The 27,695-nt window shown below is 38.9% G+C and overlaps 2 protein-coding genes across 8 annotated transcripts in view; one reads left to right on the top strand and one right to left on the bottom strand.

Annotated features, from left to right (window-relative positions):
- LOC126372577 (nuclear envelope phosphatase-regulatory subunit 1) overlaps nt 1–27,695 on the top strand; it is a 598,500-nt gene that overhangs the window by 23,694 nt on the left and 547,111 nt on the right. The window lies entirely within an intron of this gene.
- The window catches only part of LOC126372527 (CYFIP-related Rac1 interactor B), a 66,463-nt gene that overhangs the window by 17,953 nt on the left and 20,815 nt on the right, over nt 1–27,695 (bottom strand). Inside the window, exons 2-3 of the mRNA XM_050018336.1 lie at nt 15,100–15,231; nt 1,041–1,318 (exon numbers count right to left, since the gene is read on the bottom strand). Coding sequence (XP_049874293.1) covers nt 1,041–1,318; nt 15,100–15,231 — 410 coding nt within the window. The remainder of the gene's footprint in view (nt 1–1,040; nt 1,319–15,099; nt 15,232–27,695) is intronic.

Here is a 27,695-nt window from a genome sequence, read left to right as displayed (position 1 = left end):
ACTAAATAACTATAATACTTCTAATTCTAACATCAGATCAGAGTTTTATAAACAATAAGTCGTTAGGTACAAAAGGCACAGCAATACAAAGTGGGACATGCGTAGCTCCAAGTTCGAGTCCTTGATATAAATTATGCCACCCACTTCTCTCGACGAATGATCTCCTGTCCTCAGTAATTGGCTTACGGACCCACTGTGGATTGACGTCGTGGGTCTTTCAGAGTATTTATATTACTAGTTGACACTAGTTACCTTGGGTTTATATCCTGTACACCTATTATTTATTTAGATTTAGGGTTAAAAAGGCCACATTGAATCAATTCATCTAAGAAAGCAATATTGCTATTTGGCGTTTGTTGGCACTGCACACTTACTTTAATATACGCAAATTTCAAATTTCTAGATTGTTTTATTAGATAAATTGCTTCAATGCGGCCTTTTTAAACCCCCATTGTTTACTTTAAATTATAAGATGTGTCAATTCGGAAATTATCCTTTCGTATTTCGTGCAGTTTCATTAGATTTGAATGTGTATTTTTGAGGGTTTTTCATACTTTCAATTCTTAGATTATATTTAAAAGAAGATACATAGTTTGTGTGCACATCACGCAATACTCAATTTTAGTCAAACCTTGTAATTGATTATATTAATTTGATGCTTAATCAACATCTGCAATATTTATATTAGGTACTGTATTACTGTTTAAGGTTACACTAAGACGCTATAGATAGATTCACGAAAACCTCTACTATTAGTAGGTACACCACACCCCGGACATTTCATACTAAAGACTCATTGTTATCTTATGCCGTCTAACGCATAGGTGCGAGCGAGACATTCAGAGCTGTCCCCTTTACTCTTTACAGCCATTTAAGACTAAAGTGAGACCCAGAGGGGGTGAGGTCAGCGACCGATACGTGTTGGTGCGGGGCGGAGAGTTACCATTCTATACGTAGTATTATTCTATCTATGCCTAAGATATCACAGACAAAGTCGAAAACCTCTAATATAAGAAGAGTAATGAAGAACAAACACTTACGGATTCTCCAACATCCTGAGGCACACTTTGGCCATGGTGCTGAGGGTTTCCGTGGTATTCTCCAAGTCCTGCTGATTGTCATTGACGAACTGACTGGTGGCTTCGGATAGCACCTTCAGCATGGGCGTGGCTTGGGCGTAGAACAGGGACATTCTATTGGCGACCTCTGCTCCTATGTGGGGCTCCTCGCCTGGTGGAAGATCAGCGTTGATGAGTCCTCCCCGGGAGACGCTTCGCCTGTAGTAGCTGAAGTCGTTTTGGATCGCCGGCGTCTTCATCTGGGGGTGAGAAGTTGACGATTAAATTGTGGACGGCGCGTGATTGTACGGTACGGTAGCTTTTTGACGTGACTTATTGTACCTATAGGTCTGCAATGTACGGCATTAAGTACTTAGTCGGTGGGAAAATTCCACTTGATATTAACTCAGAATCATGGTCTGAATCATCCCTTAAAGTTTTCTTTACGATGTCACTAACACCCTGTATTTTGTGGGGAACAGAGACTGGAAAGACCCTCATCAAGACGTAAAAGAGAGGCAATGAATTCATTTTACGCGGGACAATGCCTTGAAAAATTATAGTCGTAGACGTTTTATTGGTTAAGTTATAAAAAAAGTTGTACAGGCAAAGTTATGGCAACGATGTAGAGCATAAAAGCTGTATCGTATCGATCAGTGTATAAATAAAAACCTTGTTCCCATATTAATAGGGGACCGTTGCGCAGAGAACTTTACATGGCCTCGAGAGAATGGAGTATAAATAAACAAATAGGTACATAAACAATCCAGTAGATAAATGATAATAAAATATGCTGGTAGAAGCTATGGGACGGGACCATATATTTCATACTCTTCAGGTTACGAGTTGAAGACCTTTCAAAACTTGCTGATGAAGATTTCATAATTAATTCTTTCACTGGTGAAGTTGAGATAACATCATTACTCTTCAATACATAAAACTGATCCCAGCATACGACATCGTATCAACAGTGGCTGCAAGTTGTCTTTGATTAATAATAATAATAATAAAAACACTTTATTGCACACAAATACACAAAACATTTACAGGATAAACTTATTCTAAGGTGGGCAAAGGCGGCCTTATCGCTAAGAGCGATCTCTTCCAGACAACCTTCGGCAAAGGATATGGTACATTTGTACAGCTGCAGTGTAGCGCGCAAATACGTAAAATAAAACAATAGACACATTTTATATATACATACACAATCTTATATACTAAATATATATATTATACACATACTATAGATATATACATACAATGATACATATAAGTAAAAATAAAATATTAGTTACAGGACGATGATTTAGCCAAGAAAAAATGGTGAAGTTTAGTTTTGAATATAGCTAATGACTTCGAATGCCTGATATCAGCAGGCAAATCATTCCACAAGTGCGTGGACTTTACGGTAAAGGAATCTTTGTAGTATCCAGACCTTGAGAAAGGAGCCTTCAGCACATTGTCCGTCCGCGAACGAAGTTCACGAGAACAGTCGCTACCCAGGAACTGGAAACGTTCCTTTAAGTAGGGAGGGGAACGAGGGTCATACAGCACATTATAGAGCAGAACCAAGACATGCTCATCTCGCCGCAGTCTAATTGGAAGCCATTTAAGTCTACTCCTGTATTCAGACACGTGATCAAACTTACGCAACCCAAAAACAAACCGGATGCACAGGTTCTGAAGCCGTTGAAGCTTGTTTAAAAGCTCTTCATTGAGGTCAATCAGACAGACATCGGCGTAGTCCAGGATAGGTATAAGGAGCGATTGCGCAAGTTCAACCTTGGTCTTCACGGGGAGTAGATTTTTCCATCTTCTAAGTGATCCCGTAGCAGCAAAAATCTTCCGACTGGTTTCGGCAATATGGTCAGACCAAGAAAGTGTACTATCAAAAAGGACACCTAGATTTTTGACAGATTTGCTATAGGGCAAGATGACACCATTAAAGGTAACAGCTGGAATGTCAGCCATGTTTAAACGCGAGATCTGTCGCGAGCCCCCTACAACGATAACTTGCGACTTATCAGGATTGACCGTAAGGCCATGACTACGGCTCCAACAGTGCACAGCTGCAAGGTCTGCATTGAGCTGAGCAATGGCTTCGTCCAGCTCTTCGACAGTAGCCTGTGCATAAATCTGCAGGTCGTCAGCATACAGGTGATAGTGACAGGAGAGGATAGGGGTAAGGAAATTAATAAATATGGAAAAGAGGAGAGGGGAGAGGACACCACCCTGAGGCACACCAGCAACAACATCGCTAAAGGCAGAGACTCTGTCATCAGCTCGAACGCGCTGCCGCCGACCCACCAAGTAGCTGCGAAACCACCCAACCACCGAATCTGAGACAGACAGAGACTTTAGCATTGCTAAAAGGATGTCGAAATCTACAGTATTAAAAGCATTACTAAAATCAAGCAATGCGATAACAGTAAGCTTTTGATTCGACATCCCCAACCGTATGTCATCGGAGACTTTGGTGAGCGCCGTCACAGTACTATGCCCCGGGCGGAAACCGGACTGGAGAGGACTCAGTAAATCATGGACGTTCACAAACACACTCAATTGATGGTGAACTAGTCGCTCAAGGACTTTGGACAGGAAAGGCAGGATAGATATGGGACGATAGTGGGATAAAGATGTAGGATTACTAATTTTAGGAACTGGAATAACCGAAGCTTGACGCCAACAGCGTGGAAAAGTGCCGGTACTGAGCGAGAAGTTAAAAATGTGACAGAGCACCGGAACTATCACTTCCGTACTGAGAAGGATCATCCTGCGACTAACGCCATCGACGCCCTCAGCATTGGATTTAATAGCAGTGATATTATTTTCAACCTCACGCTCAGATACCAATCTAAAAACAAAAGGAACATGTGAAGGAGTGGGTAAATCAGAGATCGACTTTAATGTCGCTTGTTTGACAGAGCAAGAAATAGGGGAAGTGGAGACAAAGTGAGTGCTCAGGGAGTTCAGGTCAACAGTAGGTGATGCAGTTGATTTGGTCTTCCCTATGCCAAGTGAGTTCAAAAATGACCACACCTTGGCTGGATCCCCATTCTCAACAGATGAGTGTATGTGACGACGCTGCGCATCCCTGCACATTCTACTGCATCGATTGCGCAACTCCCTATACCTGGAACTGTTCCCATCTGACGGATCATTTCTGTACTTAATCTTAGCAGCATTGCGTCTCCCCATCAGCACTCTGATCTCGTCAGTTAACCACGGAGCTGGAAGATGTTTGAGCTTAACTGGACGAAGAGGAGCATGAAGATCATATAATTGGATAAGGAGAGAATTGAATATCTCCAACTTCTCGTCAACAGTCGCAGCACCATACACAGCATCCCAGTGAATGCTGCTAAGGTCAGACAGAAACCGTGTCTTTGATTACTTGTGGCTCTGCCCACCCCATTAGGGATTATGGGCGTGAGTTTATGTATGTATGTATGTGTACATAAAACTGAAAACAAGGACTATACGCGTCAAAAGGTCCTATGGACTATACCATGAGGATTTGAACCCGAGACCTTTGCGTGAGAAGGGCGCTTTCCTTATCACAACTCTAGAAATATGATAAACTATTCTTCTTCTATTGTGTGGGTTGTGAGGTGAATTACCAACCTTATTAACCATGGTGTCAGGGTTATTATTGAGCCGCCAAAGGCCCCTGACTTGCTCATGTAACAACTACTTACTTACATCAGTAAGTAGTAACCGGGACCAAAGGCTTAACGTGCTTTCCGAAGCACGGATCATCTTATTTTTGGACAATCAGGTGATCAGCTTGTAATGTCCTAACCAAACTAGAGATCACAAAGTGATTTTTGTGATATTTCCCCACCGGGATTTGAAACCGGAACCTCCGGATCGTGAGCCCAACGCTCAACAACGGAAACTTGTCACTTTTCGAATACTAATGAATTAAAATCCAATGTTTTAACATATTTTAATAAACGCAGTGACTGGGCGTTGGAAAATTCATATTGGTGTAACAATGAATATTCATAGACGAAAGAATAATTAATTAAACGATGGATTTAGGGGACCTTGTGCTTTGGAGTAGATTAAATGATTTTGAATAACTTTTTATTTTTGTTGGGTGCACGTGAACACTCGGGTCATTCTGCCCAGTTTGAAGGACGACTTTACGTAGGATAAAAATAAAATAGGTAGCCACATAAATATAGACAAATAATAAACTTGTCATCATCCCTCTAGCTTTATCCCGTTTCTCACAGGGTCCGCTTATTTAACCTGAAGATTTGACAGGTCCGGTTTTTTACAGAAGCGACTAACTTCTGACCTTCCCACTCGCGAAGGGAAAACCAGCCCAGTATAGGTTAGGTCACATACCTCCGAAAATGCATTTCTTGGGAATATGGGTTTCCTCACAATGTTTTCCTTCACAGCTGAGCACGTGATAATCATTTATGATCCAAACATGAATTCGAAAACAAATTCAGCTGTCATTGGTTTAGGCTTGTGCTGGATTCGAACCTGCGACCTGAAACTGAGAGGCAAGGGTTCTACCAACTGGGGTAACACGGCTTAAAAACAACAAACAACAAACGTGTAATGAAGATTTATTAGGGAAGCGTTATACATTTTATCTCGCATTAAGGTGAGATGAAGGAACAAACACACATAACAGAATCACACCCGTATCCCCAAAAGGGTAGGCAGAGGTGTATAGTATACTCACCCATACCTCGCCAGATACTATCATCATTTACAATAGGTTATAAAAAATATAAGTTTAAAAACTAAAAGGCGACTACAGAGAAATTGCGCTCTAAAAAGTATGAAACAAGAAAATATTTTTCTCATGATTAGGTGATATATTGTGGTCGTTTGGCGTGGTAAACAAACTCTTAGGAGAGCAAAAACCTTCAAAATAATCATCAAGCTATACTCATATAAAAGGTAATGTTCATAACACCTTTCATCTTCATTCCAAATAGCTATGGTTACATTTACACCACACTCACACTCGAACAATAATAAGTAATCTAATTCAACAGTTCAACACAACGTTACTGCCGCATAAAAACCGTAAACGTAAGCAGTGCCTTACGTAAACGTGAAGAAAAACGACTCAAGTTTACGGCCGAGATACTTCAGGTAGATCTGATAACGTTAGTGTATTGTCTGGTAGAAAGTCGGAGGTCAGGAGGTCGCATGAAGGTTACCAACCTAGGCGTGTTTAGTATTAGATCAACTTCTGTCTGTATCGTTTTATTAGCAAAAGTAAGTATTATTAATGATCGCGAAAGACTATTTTGAATGGAACATTTTATTTATTTATCTACGAATACTGCGTTATCGTACACGCGCGTCTGTGTGTGTGACGTCTGACGCCATACGATTGAATTCTAAACTATGTTCGAGGGGGTGAGGTAAACCTAGCTCAGACGCTGGTGGGGAGCGGAGAGTTGCCGTTCTATAAGTAATATTATTCCTTATTCTACGCAGCGAGCATACGGGATAAATTTTTATTTATATGATTTATATTTGTCTACAAAGATGAGTGTAAGAATATAATGTCTTTCAAATTGTTCATAGAAAATTGTACGTGCCGTTATTATGAGATCACAGATAAATTAAACGCCACTTTCAATCCATACTATGACCCACATCTTCAAGTTAATTACATTTTGTAGGCATGCATGATGCATCTATCGTTAATATCCTACAATATCCCACTTATTATACCATTCCTCTTTATTGGCATGCACTTGGCTCTCAATTAGAAAGAGGGAAAAAACTATGGATGAGTTTGAGAGCTCCGGATGTCCTTATAAGGGTGTTTTCGCACTACTTCGATATTTATCTGAAACGAGTTCGGCAAATGACAGTTTCGAAGTGCCCGTAGTAAAATAAAGCGTACGTACTACATCCGTCTGATATCTCATAGTAATTTTCTTTCAGTGTTTTTCTGACTCGGATCGGATAAGAATCGGACGTAGTGCGAACACCCTTGGTGTCACCGCAAAAATATCCAAGAATCGTTTGTCTTCTTAAACATACCAAGTTAGAACATACATAAGTTCCAAGTTAGGTTATTTTTATTGGTTAGTTAAGGATATTTGCAATAAAAATATGAAAAAAATAAATAATTTCGAAATTGGAATTTGATTTTGATTTGAATTTTTCTTATTTTTTAATTGTTAATGATTTTTGATCTTGGTTTTCTTTTTGTTTTGTTTTTTTTTCTTTTTTTCTGTGTATTGATTTCTGTCCTGTGTTGAATGTTATGTACCCGTCTGTCTGTGTCTGTAGTGTCCGGGAGTAATAAATGTTTCTTTCTTTCTTTCAATAAGACAAAAGATTCCAGGATATTTTTTCGGTGACAGTAACCTCACCCGCAATTACCAACACAATTAGTAGGAATTACCAATGTATCTCGTCTGCCGATACGAATTGGTGCGAGGCGGAGAGTTACCGTTCTATACGTCGTCATCATCATCATCATCATCAATTTAAGGCCACGCTCTTGTCAGTGCAGCATTTTCCATGCTACTTTTTTAGGGAAAAATAGGGCAGTGGTTTCCCTCTTGCCTTCCGCCTACGTAAACCACCACCACCGACGCCACGTTCTATATGTAAATAACTAGTATTATTCTTTATACTATGTACATCATTGTGCACGTTGGTCTAACAGAAAGCTCGGTGAGGTATACTTTGTACATCTTACGATCGATGTACCACTAAGTACTCACCCCAATTGGGATATAGTCGTTAGTTTATGTACATCATTGAGCGAAAAGGGTACCATAGACGGACATGGGTAGTTAATCGCTATGTATGCACGCACAGGATAAATCTATTACTGGTTGACCTATTGTCGATTTCCCCTGAGGCTTCCCCGGGGTTATAGCATAGGTCATATCGACATATTGCTCGCCGATGACCCGTGTTCCGATTGGATGTGAAAATTATGTTTTATTTTTATACGCGTACGGGCATTTTATAATGGACAACAAGTTATAACACAGTTTTGTATAATACATACAATGTCGTAGATAAGACGTGTAGACAGATTATCATGTGAGAATAAAGTTTTGATTGATTGGTTGATTAAATTTCAAATTTACTCGGGCCTTCTGGGTGTTTCTTTACAAACCACTATTGGCGGCTCAATAATAACCCTGACACCAGGTTTGATGAGGTTGGTATTCCACCTCACAAAGCACACGATAAGAAGTATTTTATGGGGTCCGCTTCACCACATACAAATTTAAAAAAGTATCGGACTATATCGTTAGGATTTTGTGCATAAAGCATTTACTTCTGAAATGAATTAATGAACACCAGCGCATGCTTACCCTCTCCGGTTGATAGAGGAGCGGCCTGTGCTGGCAATGGGACGTATATGGGCTATTTATTTATATTAAAGAAAAAACTTAAAGAAACCTTCATATCGTTCCACATCAAAAAGGAAATATCGTGATATTTCATACACTTTCTGAAAGCGTAGTCTATTTCGACAGAGCGTGTTATGGCCCTGACGTAGAAGTAAGTCCCGGTCACGTCTTATTCCCCAGACGTCGACAACTCAGACCATACATAATACAAAGACAAAGAGAATCCTCTCATCTCGGTCCGTCCAGTGAAGTTAGTGGCGTAGGTATTGGTGTGTCCAGAGACTAAGCGGGGCAGTGCCCTGGGGACCCAGGCTTAGGACCTCTTAGCGATGTAAGTAGGTGGACCAGGTCAAGCAGGGGGCCCTATACAAAGAGCTGTACATATGGCACGGGACCGAACCCAGTGAGGGAACGACAAGAAGCGAAGTATAATGTTGCATACACGTTGACAGGAAAATGGACATAGAGCATTCCCCAGAGACGAAAACAAAATACTGCGTCATGGCTAAATTTTACATAAGTACATGTTCAGGGAAATAGAGGATTCCAGAGTCAGAAAAAATTATACTTGGCGAGGCAACGCCGAAATCCACGCCGGTAAAGTCGCAGCCGGAAAGGAGTTAGCAGACTTAACATAAGCTCACAACAATATCCCAATGGGGTAGTCAAAAGTACATCCATCACAAGACGAACTCCCACACTTCACCGAGCTTCCTAAGCTGTTACACCAATGTTCTATAAAATTCAACAGGTTCAGCTGGAGCTTGTCTTTAGGTTAGGTAAGTGAGCGTAAACGGGATAAACGCAAATAAGAATTTAGGGTAAGAGCGTAAATGTCTATTGCCCATTGTATAGCTGTAGGGCCCGTGATCGCCTAAGTACGTCTCTGCGCAGTACAGATCATTGACACGCAAGGTTGAGGTCAGAAGGGCTGACTGCAATTGCCTCTGAATTACTATCGCTTATTCAATTATTGCCAATGCGCGCTTTGTTTACATAACAAACATGATAACAAGACTAATAGGTACTTGTTACTTTAACCACAACTTTGCTGATATAGTGGAAATGCTTTCGGGACTAGTGAATTCGATTCATCATCATCAATTTAAGGGCCACGCTCTTGTCGGTGCAGCAATTTTCATGCTACTTTTTAGGGAAAAATAGAGCAGAATAGAAGAAGAAGAGGGCTGAATTCGATTAATGAGTTTGAATTCGTGTTTGGATCATGTTGATATCACGTGGTTTTCATGATTTGTAATGGTTAATGGCAATATTATCATCATCACCAGCCCATTAACGTCCCCACTGCTGGGGCACGGGCCTTCCCTATGGATAGGGAGATCGGGCCTTAAACCACCACGCGGGCCCAGTGCGGATTGGTGGTTATTAACGACTGCTAATGCAGCCGAGACTAACGGCTTAACGTGCCTTCCGAAGCACGGAGGAGCTCGAGATGTAAACTTTTTTTTTTGTGGTCACCCATCATTTTGTGGTCATCCTAATGGCAATATGGTCGCCCCATATTACATGGGGTTTAAACATAGCTGGCGAGAAGGAACACGCTTGTATCTCCGAAAGGGTAGGCAGGGGTGTACAGCACTCCCATTCCTCGCCAACAATTTTTAAGTCCTATGTAATAGGGCGCGAGCATATTCGAACCCGTGACACTACGGTGTAAATCAAGCGTTCTCCGAACAGGCAATCACGGATTCATCATTTCATTATCATCATCATCAATGGTGATGGTGGTGGTAATCAGTAGATTATAATTGTTATATAACACTTTATAACAGGTACAAGTGTCGTTCGTTCATCTTGTCTATTTACTTTCGCTTTTTAGAGTGCGTAGAACAACTATTGTGCACTTGTTATAAAATGTTTTATAACAATTTATAAATTGTGTGGGCGAACCATTACATTACTCTTATAATGGCTCTTTAAAACTGATCCATATGAACCGCCAACATTGTATGTTACTGATACACTATTGTTTGTAAGAGAAGCAGCTTCGCTTTTGTTTACCGATTGCTTTTGTTTATTTACATCAACAAGCGTGTTTTAATGTTCATCGTTGATAGAATTTGGTCCTGGCTGGTTTCCAGGCAAAGTCATATCGACCAACAAAAAGAGACCAAGGTTTAGAGCTAACTATTCAACTCCTCCCTATTTCTCCGTTAGATTGGACGTTGGACATTGATGTTGACGGAGAAAGCTTCTGTACTCAACGTTTCCACATCGTTGGAGCAAATTTATTGTGACAAGGGTTCATCTAAAAACCTTAAGGAGAACTTACCCTCATCAGATCTACTAGAGGAACTATAACCATCTATAACCAATATATAGGTGGTATATTAAATGGGCAATGGCCCCGATTCCTTCAGACACATCCTAATTTTATTTTAAGTTATACCTGTCATTTTGATAAAATGAATGAATAACCCTGGCGAATAAAATCACCAAGGCATCTCGCTTATATGCAACCCATTTTACGTGTGCTGTCAACTTAATTCTGTCGGGTTATTGGCCAGTATAAAATTTTGGAAGGGCTTGTAAAATTTCTGCCTAAAATTGACGTGTGTTCCATAAATTGCATGCCTGTGTATTACCAGTCCCTTTCGTTTTCAGCGGATAAGAAAACGATAGGTGTAAGTAACTTAAAATAAAATTAGATAGTGTGTACAGGAAAACTAAACAGCCAAAGCCGTCAACTTGAAATGGGACTGGGCTGGACATGTTGCCCGAATGTCCGACGATCTCTGGGCTAAAAAAGCCACGCTGTGGGTTCCGCCAGATACTGTCAGACGTCGGAGAAGGCCACGAAATAGAAGATGAGACGAGCTGGATCGTTTCCTAGAGCGGTGGCACCAACAAACTGGGAACAGGAAGCACTGGAAGAAATGGAGAGAGGCCTTTGCCTCGCAGTGGGACATACATGGCCGCGAATAATAGTCATACTCTTTTTATGCAAACTTTGATAGTATTAGAGGGTCTTGGTGTTTTCCAATAAACAGCAGTGGAGCAGCGAGTTGGATTATACACCGTACCTCCTCAGACGTTTTACACAAAGTTTGTAATATCGAATACACAAAAATATAGTTATATAATATATTATGTGTTTATGTCATACAAAGTAAAATTAAAATACAACTAAGACGCTTTATAGTATGTTACAGTTGGTAACTTTATGGTATGGAAGATTCATGAAAATTTTATCGTTCCTAGCAAGAACAACATTTTAACTGCGCTCATGTTATGAGAAAAGTTTAGACTTAAATTCTTCGTATTCGATATTTTCAGTGATTACGTATAATATATTCACAAATATTCGCAAAATACGTAGTTTCCTATACAGAGTGTTAGTGACATCATAACGGAAACGTTGAGGTATGATTCTGACTATGATTCTGAATTGATATGAAGTGAAATTTTCGGTCGCAAAAGTATGGAATTAAAAATAATTAAAAACAAAATAATCTTAAATTTTGCGACGAAAATTTCCACATGATATTAACTCAGAATTATGGTTTGAATCATCTCCTTTAGTATTCGTTACAGTGTCACTAACACCCATACCTACTTGTATGGCTACTGTATGTACTTGTATGGAGTGTAAGTGACATCGTAACGAATACTGAGAGGGATGATTCAGCTGATTATTCTGAGTGATTATCAAGTAGAATTTTCCATCGCAAAAGTATAGAATTGAAAATAATTATAAAACTAAAAAAAAATCTATAATTAATTAAATGTATAAGTACTAAGTCATATCAAAAGGAAATAAATAAAGTATCCTTTATTTCTTATCAAACGCGAAATTTTGTGAGAATATTCATGTGAATGTTTGTTACTCTTTCACACAAAAACTAATGAACTGATTTTGATGAAACTTCACTGTAACATAACTTACACAAAATAACACATAGAATATAATTCCCAAATATAAATAGGTACGTAGCCGTATAATATGATAGTAAACTAAACTCTCGAAACCAGATTCAATGTTTTAAATAAGTTTCAATGTTTTAAATCCTCTCAAACAAACTTTGCTAAAAGATTTAAGGAGTAATCCAGACATAACGAATGTTAACGAACCAAGGCTCCCAACTCCAAACAAAGACAGACGTGGCACTGACCGGACAGCCGAGCTTGGAGTAAATCCCACACGGGATCGATGAGGAAAGTTGTTCTCTCATATACAGGGTGTTAGTAGACTTAGCTCAAGATTTATCACTAGTTTAGAAATGGCGGAAAACATGACGTGTAGCTTTTTCTTGATAGGTTAATTTATTAACAGACTAGCTTTCCGCCTACGACTTTATTCGGATATCGCGCGCAACAAGTGTATTTCCATCCCCTTTTTATCCCCTTGAAGGATGTTTTCGGAGATAAAATCTCCTATATTCTAAGTTCTTCCGTAGGTTAACTATCCTCATACCAAATTCCATCTAAATTGGTTTAGCGTGAAAAGCTACACAGACAGAGATACTTTCGAATTTATAATACCTATATGGATTTATTATGTGAAGTTATATTCATAATCATATCATTGTGTTCCATTCTTCTTCTATCGTGTCGGTTGTGAGGTGGATTACCAACCCCATCAACCCTGGTGTCAGGGTTGCTATTGAGCCGCCAAAGACCTCTCATATGGCTCACGTAACTACATGTGTTGTGTTCCATTGATAATTGAGGAAAATATTAACTAAATAAATAGTAATTAAAGCACATAATAACGGGTTCTTACCGCGTTTAAATGGGGATATGAGACTCCCGATATTTCGACACTGTTGCAAGTGCCATGATCACGGGATGACTGATGAGATTGGAGTGGAGTAGGTAGATCCATAATTACCGGGAGTCTCATATCCCCATTTAAACGCGGTAAGAACCCGTTATTATGTGCTTTAATTATGATAATAACCGCGTAAACTTAAAACAATGTATAAATAAATAGTATTTAGTGATGCAATGATTTATTCAGTACAAGAAACAGCAAGTATAAACGCCACATCACATAATCACACGTTGTTAATGCGCCTAGTCAGCTAGAACAGAACGCGACCTAAATCTCAAAAGATAGACAATATCCGCAATTTAGAAGTAATTCGCGCAGATAAAGACTTAACAAGTTCCTGTAGCAAATTAACAGGGTGCGTATGAGCATTAGTTATTCAGCTGCACAGGAAGAATACGTGTGGAATATTGATGACGTGCAGCCGTGTTTCATGGCCTGGATCTTAATAGTTACGCTTGATTTGAATCGACCGTAGTATTCTAAGAGTCAGTAGTCGCCAGACCTTCGTTATTTTATATAAGTTGAAATCAGTAAAAAATGTTCTACCAAAAAATGGTCTTTTAAACATCTGTCTTACTTGATATCTGCTTAAGCCACAATGAACTGTGTTCTGAAGAACTATGTATTATTATTATATTATACACTGCCACCGACACAATTACGCCGAATAGAGAAGCCTCACCTCCACTATCAGGACACATGGTTCCCTTTAATTACACGTTTCACGCGTTCTTTTCTTCTGCGCTATGTCATGCGGGTCTTCAAACAAGGAGGGAAAAAGGTCAACCCAAAGGTGCTGCAAATATCCATAGGCTTACCATCACTATCAGGTGGCCTGTCAGCGTATTTGCCATACATATCAGAATAAAAAAATGCTGATATTTTCTACGTGTATGTACGTTACTATACGCACAGAAACTTTTTTTTGACGTGACTTATTGCCAATTTGAAGCTTATGGCATTAACTAATTGGCTGGAGATTCAGCTTTTATAAGACAACAAACGCCAGTCCTTAGTTGGCTCTTAGGCTATATAATGTTGGCGGACCGTGAAAAAGTGCATAATCGCGCACCGGCCGTAACGTATGTTTCTGGGAAGAAACAGCGCTTTAATCAAGTTTTTGCTATTGTTTAAAAACATGTATCTCGTTGGAAGTAATAAATAATTGCTAATAAAAAACAAAGCGGGAATGATTCTTTCACGATCTTTTGTAGCTTTTATGCCAGAGATAAGCAGGTGAGAAATTCCATCAATTTGCCGCATTGAAACTTAGTGGTACAGTTGGTATGTTATGGGCATACTCCAGTTCGATAGACGTAGTCTGAACCCATTAGTGTGGTTTATAACTCATACTGATTGCGCTGATCTTAACCGAAGTATGCATTTGGTTTTTATACAAACTGAGTATAGGTAGTTACTATGTTATTACTTCCACACGTATGAGCCACGAATCATGGGACAATATTGTCACTCAGTGGATAGGGATACAAGAGGATGGATATCGGGAACGATCTTGATGCTTACCAGACAGATTGGTGGTAGTTCGCCGAAAACCGTGTAGGGTGGAAGGATGAAGGGGATGCCTTAGGCTTAGGCTAATCAAACTAATTATATTTACTTGACTTAGAACCAAACCCACTCTTACAAATTAAACAAGTGAGATCTTGACTATTATCCGACAAATTGGATGGTAAGTACTCGCACAAGATCGGTTTAAGTGGAAAAACGTGGAGCAGACCTTTGTCCAGGAGTGGGGTTTAGTACCTATGCTAGTATACCTATGCTAACTTCTTTTCATGTTTCCTGGAATAATTAGGTTCATATGACGCTCGTTGCCCGGAGCACCTATTTACGAGTATCAGTATTATAAAAGACTTGCCTTGTGTTCATCGAACTTGAGTACGAACTCTAGTATCTCTGCGAACTGCTTGACCAGTGCTTGCTGCTGCTCCAAGTGTTGTGTGGGGCTCATGCCGCCTCCCACCAGGGAACCCAGGAGACGAGGCACCACCTGGAATGGAAGAAGAGGTTTTAATTATACTGTCGGTGGTATTAAGTTGGCAGTACGGAGACACTGAAAAAAAAATTTCGCCAGTTGTCAACGAAACAGAGTGACTACATAACTTTGTATTACTAACTCATTCCCTAAAGTTATCCCGTATCTGACGGGGTCCGGTTGAACCTGAAGATTTGACAGGTCCGGTTTTTTTACTGAAACGACTGCTCTTCTGACCTTCCATCCTGTGAAGGGAAAACCAACAACTGTTGTATCTTTTATGACCACAATTATGTGGTCACCCTGTTTTGTAAACAATAGCGAAAGTTTTACTAAATATTTTTTCAGTGTAAAAAGAAAAACATGTTTTGCCACTTTGCTATTAATCAAACTGTAGGTGTAATAAAAATAAAATAAAATTATGTTCAGCGTAAAGTAATAATAATAAAGGACGAGCGTTTTAGAGACTGTGAACGTCCCATCTTATTATCTTAAAAGTCCCTGTTCCCAGCACATTAAATTATGTCACTATCTTGTAGTCTGTTTATGAAGCAAGATAGGCAGAACATTTTAAAGTAGGCTATCCGCCAAGTTTTCGTAATTATTTGATAAAACATTCTTTTACACAATTGGAAGTATTGTCTACACCAGTGAAGATAATTAAAAAAGAAAATAAGCGTGGGTGGTCTGGTCTCATTTCGTTATCTGTAATCCTTGGGTGTCTCAAAAGTTCACAAAGGTCTTAGCGGTAAGTGACCTAAATAATTTTGTTAAGAGAGCTCTGTTTATCTTTTCAGGAAAAAGGTCAAATGCGAAAAAGGGAGTGCACGTCTAACGACGCGGAAGGGGCTTCAGTTGGCAATGAATTATACCTATGTGTCACAACTATATACGTATAAACAGGCACATGAATCATTAGCTACCTATATGTTTCAGTAATGGACAAAACACGCCACTTTTATAGAAGGTTAGGAAAGACTAGACGGCGATACAGCTCACCACTTATCACGTTGGTCTAACAGAAAGCTCGGTAAAGAGTGCCTTGAGGTATAGGTAGTAGGTAAGTATTCCCAGGTACTTAGTTCATCTTGCGATGCATGTACCTTTGACTACCCCATTGAGCTTATGTCAAGACTCGCATTCACTTAGGTATCTTTTCTGAAGACCTTAATAATACATTTAAATAAACTAGGAGTCGAATCTACAACTTTTATTGCAAGGGACGACTGGGTACTGACCCACTGACAGTGTGCAACAATCACATCAGGAGGAGTTTTAAAGCTGCAGCCATAACTGACAAGATATCGGAATCCAGGCTCAGATGGTACGGCTATGTAATGAGAAGAACAGACGAGCATGTAGAGAAAAATCTCCTTTCCATGGCTACTAGAAAGAGGGATAGGAGAAGACCTAAAACCACCTGGTTGACTGGGTCAATGCTGGGTCTCAAAGTAGACGATGTTTCAGCAATATACCTGGCGCCACATGATTGGGAAACTCGACCCCGCGTGAAGGGTCGTCGGGGCAAGTCAAAGATAACCCATTCTCATCGGTACAAACCGGCGTACTCAACGACATAATTTTCCCACTAACCTGTTTATAAATACAACCCACTTGTTATTGGACATTTCATAAACGGAAAATGGAAATTCAATCATAACACGCCCCCTGTAACAGTGGCAACTGTTACATCATTGTCAATTGTTATCGGCAATATTTTAGCGTTACTTGCGACAATAACTTATTATATGTATTATGCTGTGCATGTTGGAAAATAATTTTCCTGTAATATAAATACATATACTGAAAGAGTTACTAATGAGGAAGTGCTAGTAAGAGTAAGGGAAAAGAAGCAAATATTGAGAGTTATTGATGACAGTAGAGGCAAGATGATTGGACACTTATTAAGACACGACGAAGAAGGGAAGCTACAAGGAAAGAGAGGAAGGGGAAGACCAAGAAGAGCTTACATGGAACAGATTAAAGAGAAGGCGAACGTCGTGTCTTATAAGCAGGTGAAGGAATTGGTATTTGATAGACAAGAATGGAGAATGCTACACCGACAAGAGCGTGGCTCTTAAATTAGTGATGATAAATAGCCCAAAACACCTCCACCAAGCCGTAGTGGAGCAGCGTGGTAGAGTATGCTCCATACCCCTGGTTGATTGAGGGGAGGCCTATGCCCAGTAGTGGGACGATTATGAGATGTTTATGTTATGTTATAAATATTACTCTATTTACTCTATCTTCGGTTGTCGTAGTAAATAGGTATGTGATTACTCTATCTCTGCGTGGTGTGTCAGGGTCGTAGTAAGTGGAATTCCGTGGTCTCTGGCAAACCTCTGTGATCTTATGTATGTATGCAATCTCTGAGACCTTAATCCTTGTCGACCGATTTATCTATTTTTCATTCTAAACGTCCCTGCGGTTCGAACGTGAAGAAATAGCAAAGAGAGTTAATATGGATATTATCACCTCGATGACCACCGGATATTCCCCGCGGCCTTGTAACCAATCGCTAAGATACAGCGGATACAACGTCTTTGTAGCATTGAACACGGTGAAATCCGAGTTTGCGAAACCCAAACAATGTCAGGAAGCAATTGTAATTTGGTCGATTAGCACTGGCAACTTGGCAAGCCACTGGCTCTACCGATGTAAGCAATTACGTGTTTAGCTGCTCCTATTTCCCATCGGACCTTGCCCAAGCCTTCACCTATTTCGAATATTAGCTCCCAACGCGACCTACATCACTAGACATGTTACGAATTCCTGCATGTTATCTGCTAGTAAATTCACTCCAATTCGTAAAGAAACATTGTTTATACAAAATACAGTCTGTGAGAAACATTCTGGACATCGCGTGATTAACTTACCAAGATCCATAAATTATGTTGGTCTCGGGAAAGTTATCAAAAGTCGTCCCGCTGTCGGGGTCACGACAAAACCTCGGAATATTTAAATAAACCGCGATAACTACCTGAAGCAAGGACAGACGTGAAATAGTTCAGTTCCTAGGTTTATGAAATGTAGTCGAGGATTTCAGCCGTATCAGTCACGCGAGCTTCGCATAAAATTGAGATTTATTTTGATCGCGAGATTCTAATTTAAATTTCCTTTTATATGCGTCATGCCGGTAATTGTGATTTAGGAGGACTTTTATTAACTTGGCGAAATTCTGCGATGAAATGCCGAGTTAATTTTCGATTTGAGTACCAGGAAATTTGCTCACATCGATATACAGTTCACGATAACAGACAGTATTGAAAATATAAACATTGCTTGAAATCAATCGTGAGAGATATGCTTGTCTGAGAGTACAAAAGAGTCAAAACAAAACTAGAGAAAACATTTCACGTTGGAAAACCCACAATAAAGGACCGAGTAAGTGCCAGACACAAAAAGGCTACTCGTTACTTATTCTGAATAGGCCTCTCGCGTGAATATTGCAAATTTGAATCAGACCCGAGTTTTTAAGTACTTTTTAGTAGCTCATTTCCAGCTTTACTTTAGATGAAAAGTTTTGGGCATTACTCTTTACTGGAGTAAGTAATAAAATACTCTGGTATTACGTATTTAAACCCACACGTACCTAAGTTTGGATTTATAGACTTAGTATTTCGTTAAAGGAAAACGTGGCGAGGAAGGAAAGCTATCGCTTAAGATAATAAAATACCTTCGACTGACACTTATTTCGAGGAGACTGTGATAATAATGTGATAGTTGTGGAGTGTCGACTAACTAATGTAGATAAGATGTACCTACTTACTCAGACTATTTTGTACCTTCACATCCTAGATACACTGATAAAAACATTTATTTGATCTATATAAACACATAGTAAAAACAAAAAAGGTAAAAACACTCCTACTACTGGGCGACTAGCACATGTCTTCTCCTTATAACAATAATACACTAATTATTCATATAACACGCAAATTATTTCAATGAGAACAAAAATAAACCTCGGTGATGTATGGGTACTTAGTTCACCTTGCGATGTATGTATCTCTGTTTACTCCAACTGGGACATAGTTGAGGGTACCGGACTTTGTAGGCAGCTCGTGATGGCAATAAAAACGAAATATGAAAATAACTAAAATATAATATCAATTCAGAAACAAGAAGCGAGCACAGCAAGAAACAAAATAGAAGACAAAGAAGCGTATAAAAATCAGAACGAAAATGTATAGAATAGGATGGAAATTGTTTATTACTTATAAAAGGGCGCCACATACAAAAAAAAAAAACAAAAAAAAACAGTAACATCATATCAAATTTCCACTAAACAATAACAAAAAAAGCAAGACGGATGTTTGTCGAAATGATCATAAGGTGGTGGTGGACGTCCTGAGATAAAAGGGCCTCACTCAGCACAAGTCGCGGCGTGAACCACGACGCTGATATTATGTGGACCCTGTTAGATGACGCACCAACAACATGTTCCATAAACATGTGTTAATGGTGTACATAAATTATAATAGGTATAATACTAAATTACTTTAATAGAATTAGAGTGAACATAAACAAATATTATCATTCAATGACAGGTCGACGACCAGCCCATCGCTGCCCACCTACCTAAGGAGTCTACGACATAGAGAACGAAAATATCAAGGAGCGACTTTCCAGGCTTCGTTCACCAAAAACAATATAAATGACGTTGCAGCTTTAACGTGTAAATTACCTATTTTCTCATTTTTCAGGTACATAATTATTTCTAAATACATAACATAAACAGCCTATATCCGTCCCACTGCTGGGCACAGGCCTCCCCTCAATCAACCGGAGGGGGTATGGAGCGTACTCCACCACGCTGCTCCAATGCGGGTTGGTGGAGGTGTTTTTACGGCTAATAGCCGGGACCAACGGCTTAACGTGCCCTCCGAAGCACGGAATCATCTTACTTTTTTCTGACAATCAGGTGATTCAAGCCTGAAAAGTCCTTACCAAACAAAGGACAATCTCGCAAAGTGATTTCGACAATGTCCCCATCGGGAATCGAACCCGGACCTCCAGATCGTGAGCCTAACGCTCTAACCACTAGACCACGGAGGCTGAATTTCTAAATACTTACAATGTAATGGCGGAAGCATATATAAAAATAATTGTTGCTTGATATTTGGCTCATACTGTGTAGGAATGATGTTGCTACCTAATCTACCTATATTGGTTCTCTTTATTTTGATCAGAATAATAATGGATGGAAGATGAAATTATAGAATTATTAAAGATAAAAGATGCATATCTGTTATCTATGAAATCAGAAGGTTAAATGGAGTAATAACCATACAGCGCCATCTAAACTGTATTTCAGGAACGTCTGTCAGTAAATTGAGTAGGTAAAATGTTGCGTATCAAGAACATAACGGATTTTACGTTTATTTAACCCAGAAGAGGAAGAAATCAAAGTACACAGAGTATTTGTGACATTATAAAAACTGCCTATCAATACGAAGTAGTTTCCTGTGCGGGAGGCATTGTTGTCTTGTGTTCACATATTAATTGTGGTGATTCACGTGAGGTGAGTCACGTAGCGAACGCTTTTTTGGTCGTCATCCCTAAACAAACCGCCGACCGGTATAAAAATACTTCTGACACATTCACTTCATTTAAGTTTTCATTAAAAAAAGAATCATCTCCCTAGCATAATCGCGTTTTTCACAGGGTCCGCTTACCTCACTTGAAGATCTGACAGGTCCGGTTTTTTACAGAAGCGACTGCCTGTCTGACCTTCCAACGCGCGAAGGGAAAATCAGCCCAATACAGGTTAGGTTACAAACCTCCGAAAATGCATTTCTGGGGAATGTGGATTTTCTTCACTGCTGAGCACGTGATAATTCTACCAACTGGGCAACCACGGCTCAATTCATTCACTCAATAATTTCATTAAAAAATAATATAAAGAGAAAAAAAAATATAATGTGAAGCTGTATATAAATCGAAGGTTGGTGGTAGGGCTGGCAGAGGAAGACCTAGAAGGACGTACATTGACCAAATTGGAGACGTCCTTAGAAAAGGTTCAATATGATCTACTCTGAACCGGCGTGCGTGTATGAAACGATTATGAATGTGGAGGAAGCAAGAGAAGTGTGTCAGGATCGCAAATGGAATTCCATAGTCTCTGCTTACCCCGGTCGAAAACAGGCGTGAGTTTATGTTTGTATGTAAAAAAGAATATGGCTTGATGAATATTGGAAAAGAAATTAAAAAAAAAACACTGAGAGTATAAAACAAATATTTCGACTTTACCTAAAGACAATATTGTGGGCTTGCTTCTTCAAAGAAGGATAATTCTGGGATCCAAGGGTGATGATGTAATAACATAAATGTACATGTGATCCAATCTTTTACCGTGTGACTCATGCTTTAGTTTCGATTTTTTCCTATAACCGTATGTAGTGTAGAGTAAATAATACAATTTTATTATTAGGTGTGTTTATAACACGCATTAATATGACTAATTGTGCCAATTTTGCATTAAATTATTGATTGAAAGTATGATATCATAAAATTATTATGATATTATTAGTATGATATTACAAATATCGTACAATTATCACGTCTATTGTATTGTAATTCCTTTATAATTAAATTTATTAAATAAAGTTTGCTTTTTTTTAATCCTCCGTTGTGACCACGCATAATTGGAGGACATGTGGACATATGCCATATTAAAATTTCATTTCAAAAATGTAATGAATTCAAACTCAAAGTCGTATGCAATGGTTTAGAGCCCAAGATAGGATTCGACCCTGTGACACTACAAATTACAATGTAAGTTAATAATTTTCAATATTAGTTATTGATCCGTGCTTCGGAAGGCACGTTAAGCCGTTGGCCCGGTTACTACTTACTGATGTAGTAATAATAAATAAATGAGCCATGTCAATGGCCTTCGGCGGCTCAATAGTGACCCTGAGACCAGGTTGAATGAGGTTGGTACTCCACCTCACAACCCACACGAGAGAAGACTAGTTATTAAAACTGCCTCTGAAGTTCCAAGGCGTAAAGGTGTGACTTCCGAAACCAACGAAGACCGAAATTGGGATAATGAGATGACCAGCCAGCCAGTACGATTACTCGGAACTTCTAATTAAAAAATGAAACGGTTCACGCATAATTACGATGCAAATATCAGCATCTAAGTGATAATTTATTACTATTTTACTATTCATCGTCGTATGCATAATCTGTGTAACATCCGTTCAATGTGAGCAGTTCAATTTACGTTGTGGTTACTGACCATGCCGCAATAGAAGCGTTATTGCTTGAAGAAATTAACTGTACTGTAATAAAACAGTATGATATGGGTGAAAAAATTTTAAATATTTTTTAAGATATTTAAAGACAATAGCAAATGGAATACCATACTCTGCTTACCCGATGGGAAGTAGGCGTGAGTGTATGTATGTAAGATAATTAAAAAGAAAAAAAAATGTCATAAATTAAGCAGACTTGCATACATAAAACTTACTAGACTACTGGAAGGAGCGTTGTAAGTAATTGTAAAGTTTGGAGATTACAATTATTGGGTTGTTTCCTAGGTCAAAAATAAATTATGAAATTCCGATCACTAAAAAAAGAAAGACCTAAAGGTGACAAAAAGCGTTTTTCTTTTTCTATTTATCTTATTTATGAAATTTAATAAAGAAAAATCTAATAATAAGTGCGACATTTTGTCACGTTTTTCTGTGACATCACAGGGTGCTTTTTCATACAAATTGCATAGTAATTTCGTGTAGTAAAAGTAACTGATTTGACTGGTTGAAAACTAGCCTATTCTGATATGAACGTAGATAAAGGTTTGTCTATACTTGTAGATTACTTTACAATAAAGTAAATATGTCATGTTGTAATACGGTAACCTAATTGACTAACATATTATGCATCAATGGGTAAAGCAGCTACTATTTTAAGCCTAATTAAATACTGGCCACCAGCGGCCTTTAGTGCGTAATAAAAAGTAACCAGCAATAATTAAGAGCTTACGCGTGATCACAGTTTATTAAATTAACGCTAGTTATCGTCCAGTTGCAAGATTTGAGCTATAAAGAGTCAGGCGCTACTGGTTTTAACGAACTCATCGACAATTCACATTTCTGTTATACGTAAGAAGCAACCAGTTAATTATTCTCCTAAGAAAGTTTTGTTGTAAATATAAATAGTAATTGATGCAAATAACAGGGTATTTTATCCTATTCGAGAGATCCATGTGTATTTCTACGTCATTATGAACTGGAAGAAAACCTGTTTATCTCGTAAGTGTCTCAGAAAATTCTAATTCGGATGTGCTTTTTGTTCATTTTTCGATGTTTCTTTGAAGAAAATCAAATCTATTTTTGAAAATGGGAAGAGGTTTTTATTATAAGGCTATACTATTATGAAATATTATGTTTTTTTTAACTATCTACCAACAGCAGACTTTACATAAAAATTTATAATTTTAAACTTTAGGCCTCGATAGAAGCCGTGGTAGCTCAGTTGTTAAAGCGCTTGCTTCTCACTTTGAGGTCGCAGGTTCGAATCCAGCAAAGGCCTAAACTAATGATTGTCGAATTTGTTTTCGAATTCATGTTTAGATCATTAATGATTATCACGTGCTCAGCGCTGAAGGAGTTGGAAGGTCAGACAGGCAGTCGCTTCTGTAAAAAACCGGACCTGTCAAATTTTCAGGTTCGGTAAGCGGACTCGGACGCGGATGAGGCGTGCACAGGCGGGGTAGTGATAGTGTACACAATTTTAAAACGCAAACGTGTGTAAACAAACATGTGAATTACCGGCCAGATGTTACAGGCACGTACGTAGGCGCGAAGTGCTGCGGGGATCGTTACTGTTATTTATAGCTCTTTCTTCGCGGGACATTTCTGTACTCGCCTCCAAAAGTGGACTCGAGGAATTTGCGTTCCGCTGTCCCGCACTTACATACTTAATAGCTTACGTCGCATTGCGCTAGCATCGGATGATCGTGTAAGTCTGTAACCAATATTTTTCAAACTCCTTTTCGAACTCATGTTTGGATGATATGATTATCATGTGCTTAGCAGTGAAGGAAAACGTCATGAGGAAATCCACATTCCCGAGAAAGTGTAATAACACGGGCCATTATTTATACCCAAAAACAAAGATAGAAGATGCACGCCTATTATCCATGAGACTAGAAGATTAAACGAAGGCAAATCAAAGTATAACGCCATCTATATTTTTTTTGGGGAACGTAGCCTGGATAGTCTCTCAATGGGATATAGTTGTGAGCTTATGTATGTATGTTGATGATGGAAAAACCATGTCCTGTCCAGTGGTCAGACGCATAGAGCAGCACGGACCTCGTTTATTACATTTCCTTTGTGACGTTTCGTGAGAAGCAAACACAAGTTTGTTGGATCGCTTAATGAAAACGAGCTCAATCAAACGGGACCCTTTTTTTCCCGCATAATGTTGTATGTCCTATTTTAATTAGGCATAACCGGTTAGGCATATTTTTTTTAGTCATAATCGTCTTTTGGCATAATGGTTACGTGTCATACTGTTTTACTTAGCATAATGCTTGTTAAGCCTAATGATGTTTGCTCTATTCTTGTAGGTTTATCACATTTAACTTGGATCCCACAGTGTAACAGTAGGTTAGGGTGCAGCGGCCGCCAACATGTTTATTTAAATAGGTATGAATTTATGCTTAGTGTTTGTGTTTTTGTTTGTGTTTTTTATCATATTATGTTTAAAAAGTTATGCCTTATGCCTTTTATGCGTAACGATTATTAGTAAATATATGCCATGCAAAATGACATAAAATTTTATGCAACAAAATAGGGAACCCAATCAAACTCATATTTTTTCTTCATAGGAAGTCACCAGTTTCGTATCATTGTTTTCTTTGTTCTAATCTTCTCTTGGTAAGTTTAAAATATTGTAGCAGAGTAATAAAAACAATTCAAAAGCACACGCAACCTGCTCTACCTGAACGCAAATGCAATTAAATAGCAATCTTGTATGAATGTAGATATCTTTTCATATTGCATTTCCTTTGTTCATATGAGACTGTTCAAAGAAATTGCAATTACATTCTGAGCTTAAGAGATACCATTCGAATTCTATATGGCCGCTAGGTTTTAATTTTTTTTTATGTTCTAAAGGTGGTTGTACACCGGAAATATTCGCGTGTAATGTGACAGTTCGGATTTGTATCAGTGAATATGTTGAAGCAAGTTATAGTGCGCATAATTGTAAAGATACAACATTGGACATTGCAGTTGTGAGAGCCTTCAGCGCTCCCCATTTGTCCGGCCAAGTAGTTAATGCCATCTGCGGCAAATCTACAATAAGTCACGTCAAAAAAAGGACATTGCAGTAGTGAGTATCTAAAAGTTACAGATCGCGAACATTCGCAATGTAATGTTACAGATCCGAGCATTACATCGGTGAGGGAGGAGAACCGTTAATAAGCAGATATGCAGTATTGTAACGTAATGATCAAAATCGAATCATAATTACAAGGGAATGCTCCCTGTGAAGGAGTACCTTAAACTGTATGTTTTCTGTATCTTAACTCTTAACGTTTTTTGTTGTAAAAAAATGTTTTGTTACAAGAGCGATCACTTCGCCTTGAGCTACCGCACCACACACATTAATATGTAATGTTTGAAATTGAATTCCGAATGTTACATTACACATAGTGCTCCCATTGGAAACTCAGCTTTACGTTGAAATTGCTTTGCTATATTTTCTTGTTTATTCAAAGAGGGTACCTATCAAAGAATTATAATTATGATAGAACAGAAAGTATGCGTCGGTGCAACGTCCTGCATGCACCATTAACTTTGCGAGGCGATTCTGTTCATAATTAACAATAGAGTCGATGAGAAGCATTTTTATTCACCTAAACATTTTGGTTACATTTTAAACATTTTAAACACAAGATAATAATACAAGCTTCCAACTTTATTCACGTCGAACTTACACGGGGTTAAAATTGCAATGTATGCCTACTAGAACCTTTTCCTGGTTCAAGGTTTATAGCACGCTGTTGTTTTTGCCCGAATTGGTCATAATTCGTTTCAAAAATATCTTTATTTAGATAGCAAACTAAACAGTATCGGCCCAAAACTCGCAACAAGTATGACGCTATCTGCAGCAATTATTTATGAAGTTTAGATGTAAATAAGCACCCGTATATCCGATCACTGGTTATATATAAGCATCTGCTTTTTTTTTATTCGCTGTTATATTTTATTTGCACATTGTTTACACTTTTATATATATAGATGACATAAAAAAGAACAAGCATAAACGAAAAACCATGACATGATTGAAATAGAAACTTTCATAGTTCCTGAACAGAAGCGTAAATTAGCCTATCTGTCACACCGTAAAACTTCTCGTCTCGGCTAGAAACGATCTGATAACTCTTATGTTACGTTCAGTTTTTATTACGGTGTACGTAAACACCAATTAACGTTCTTTATCATTACTTAGTCATACGTGAATCATGTTTAATTAATTACTATGTCTGGCTACTTCGCTAACTGATACATTACCAAGTATAAATCTACGGTTAGGAGAGTTCCAGTTGGCTAGTTGTAATCCTATTTGAATAAGACGAAGCTACTGTAGTCTTGTGGTTCATTGGCTTACTTCTCAATCGGGGAGCGCCGGTTCAAACTCGAATACCGGCCTTGCACCATCATCATCATCAGCCGTACGACGCCCACTGCTGGGCATAGGCCTCCCTCAAGGATCTCCACGACGATCGGTCCTGCGCTGCCCGCATCCAGCGGCTTCCCGCAACCTTCACCAGGCTTGCACCATAGAGTTATCTTAAGTGCAGTTTTCACTAACACAGTTGAATCGACCATTATAGATGGCGATACGGCTCACCACCTATCACGTTGGTCTAACAGAAAGGTCGGTGGTGGATGTTTAGTTCATCTTGCGATGGACGTACCTCTGACTACCCCATTGGGATATAGTCGTGAGCTCATATTATATGCTGGTTATATAACCAGCAACCCAGCACAGTGGAGCGGTATGATTCTTCTCTTCTTCTATTGTGTGGGTTGTAAGGAATTTAAATATCCCTTTTTTATTCTATATGCCACAATTTCTTAAATTAGTCTTCTTCTGACATGTGGGTTGTGAGACGGATTACCAACGCCATCAACCCCGCTGTCAGGGTTACTATTGAGCCACCAAAGGCATGACATGACTCATATAACGACTACGTACTTACATCAGTAAGCCGGGACCAACGGCTTAACGTGCCTTCCGAAACACGGATCGTCTTACTTGCGGTCAATCAGGTAATCAGCCTGTAATGTCCTAACCAAACTAGGGATCATAATTTTTGTGATATGTCCCCACCGGGATTCGAACCCAGGACCTTCGGATCATGAGCCCAACGTTCAACCACTGGACCACGGAGGTCGTTAGCGGTATGATGGAATATACGTTATAAAGTTTCAAGTAAAGATCTGACCTTCAGA

This window comes from Pectinophora gossypiella, chromosome 14 (genome assembly GCF_024362695.1).
Source record: "Pectinophora gossypiella chromosome 14, ilPecGoss1.1, whole genome shotgun sequence".
NCBI classification, from domain to species: Eukaryota; Metazoa; Arthropoda; class Insecta; order Lepidoptera; family Gelechiidae; genus Pectinophora; species Pectinophora gossypiella.
This window is presented reverse-complemented; position numbering and strand designations above follow the sequence as displayed.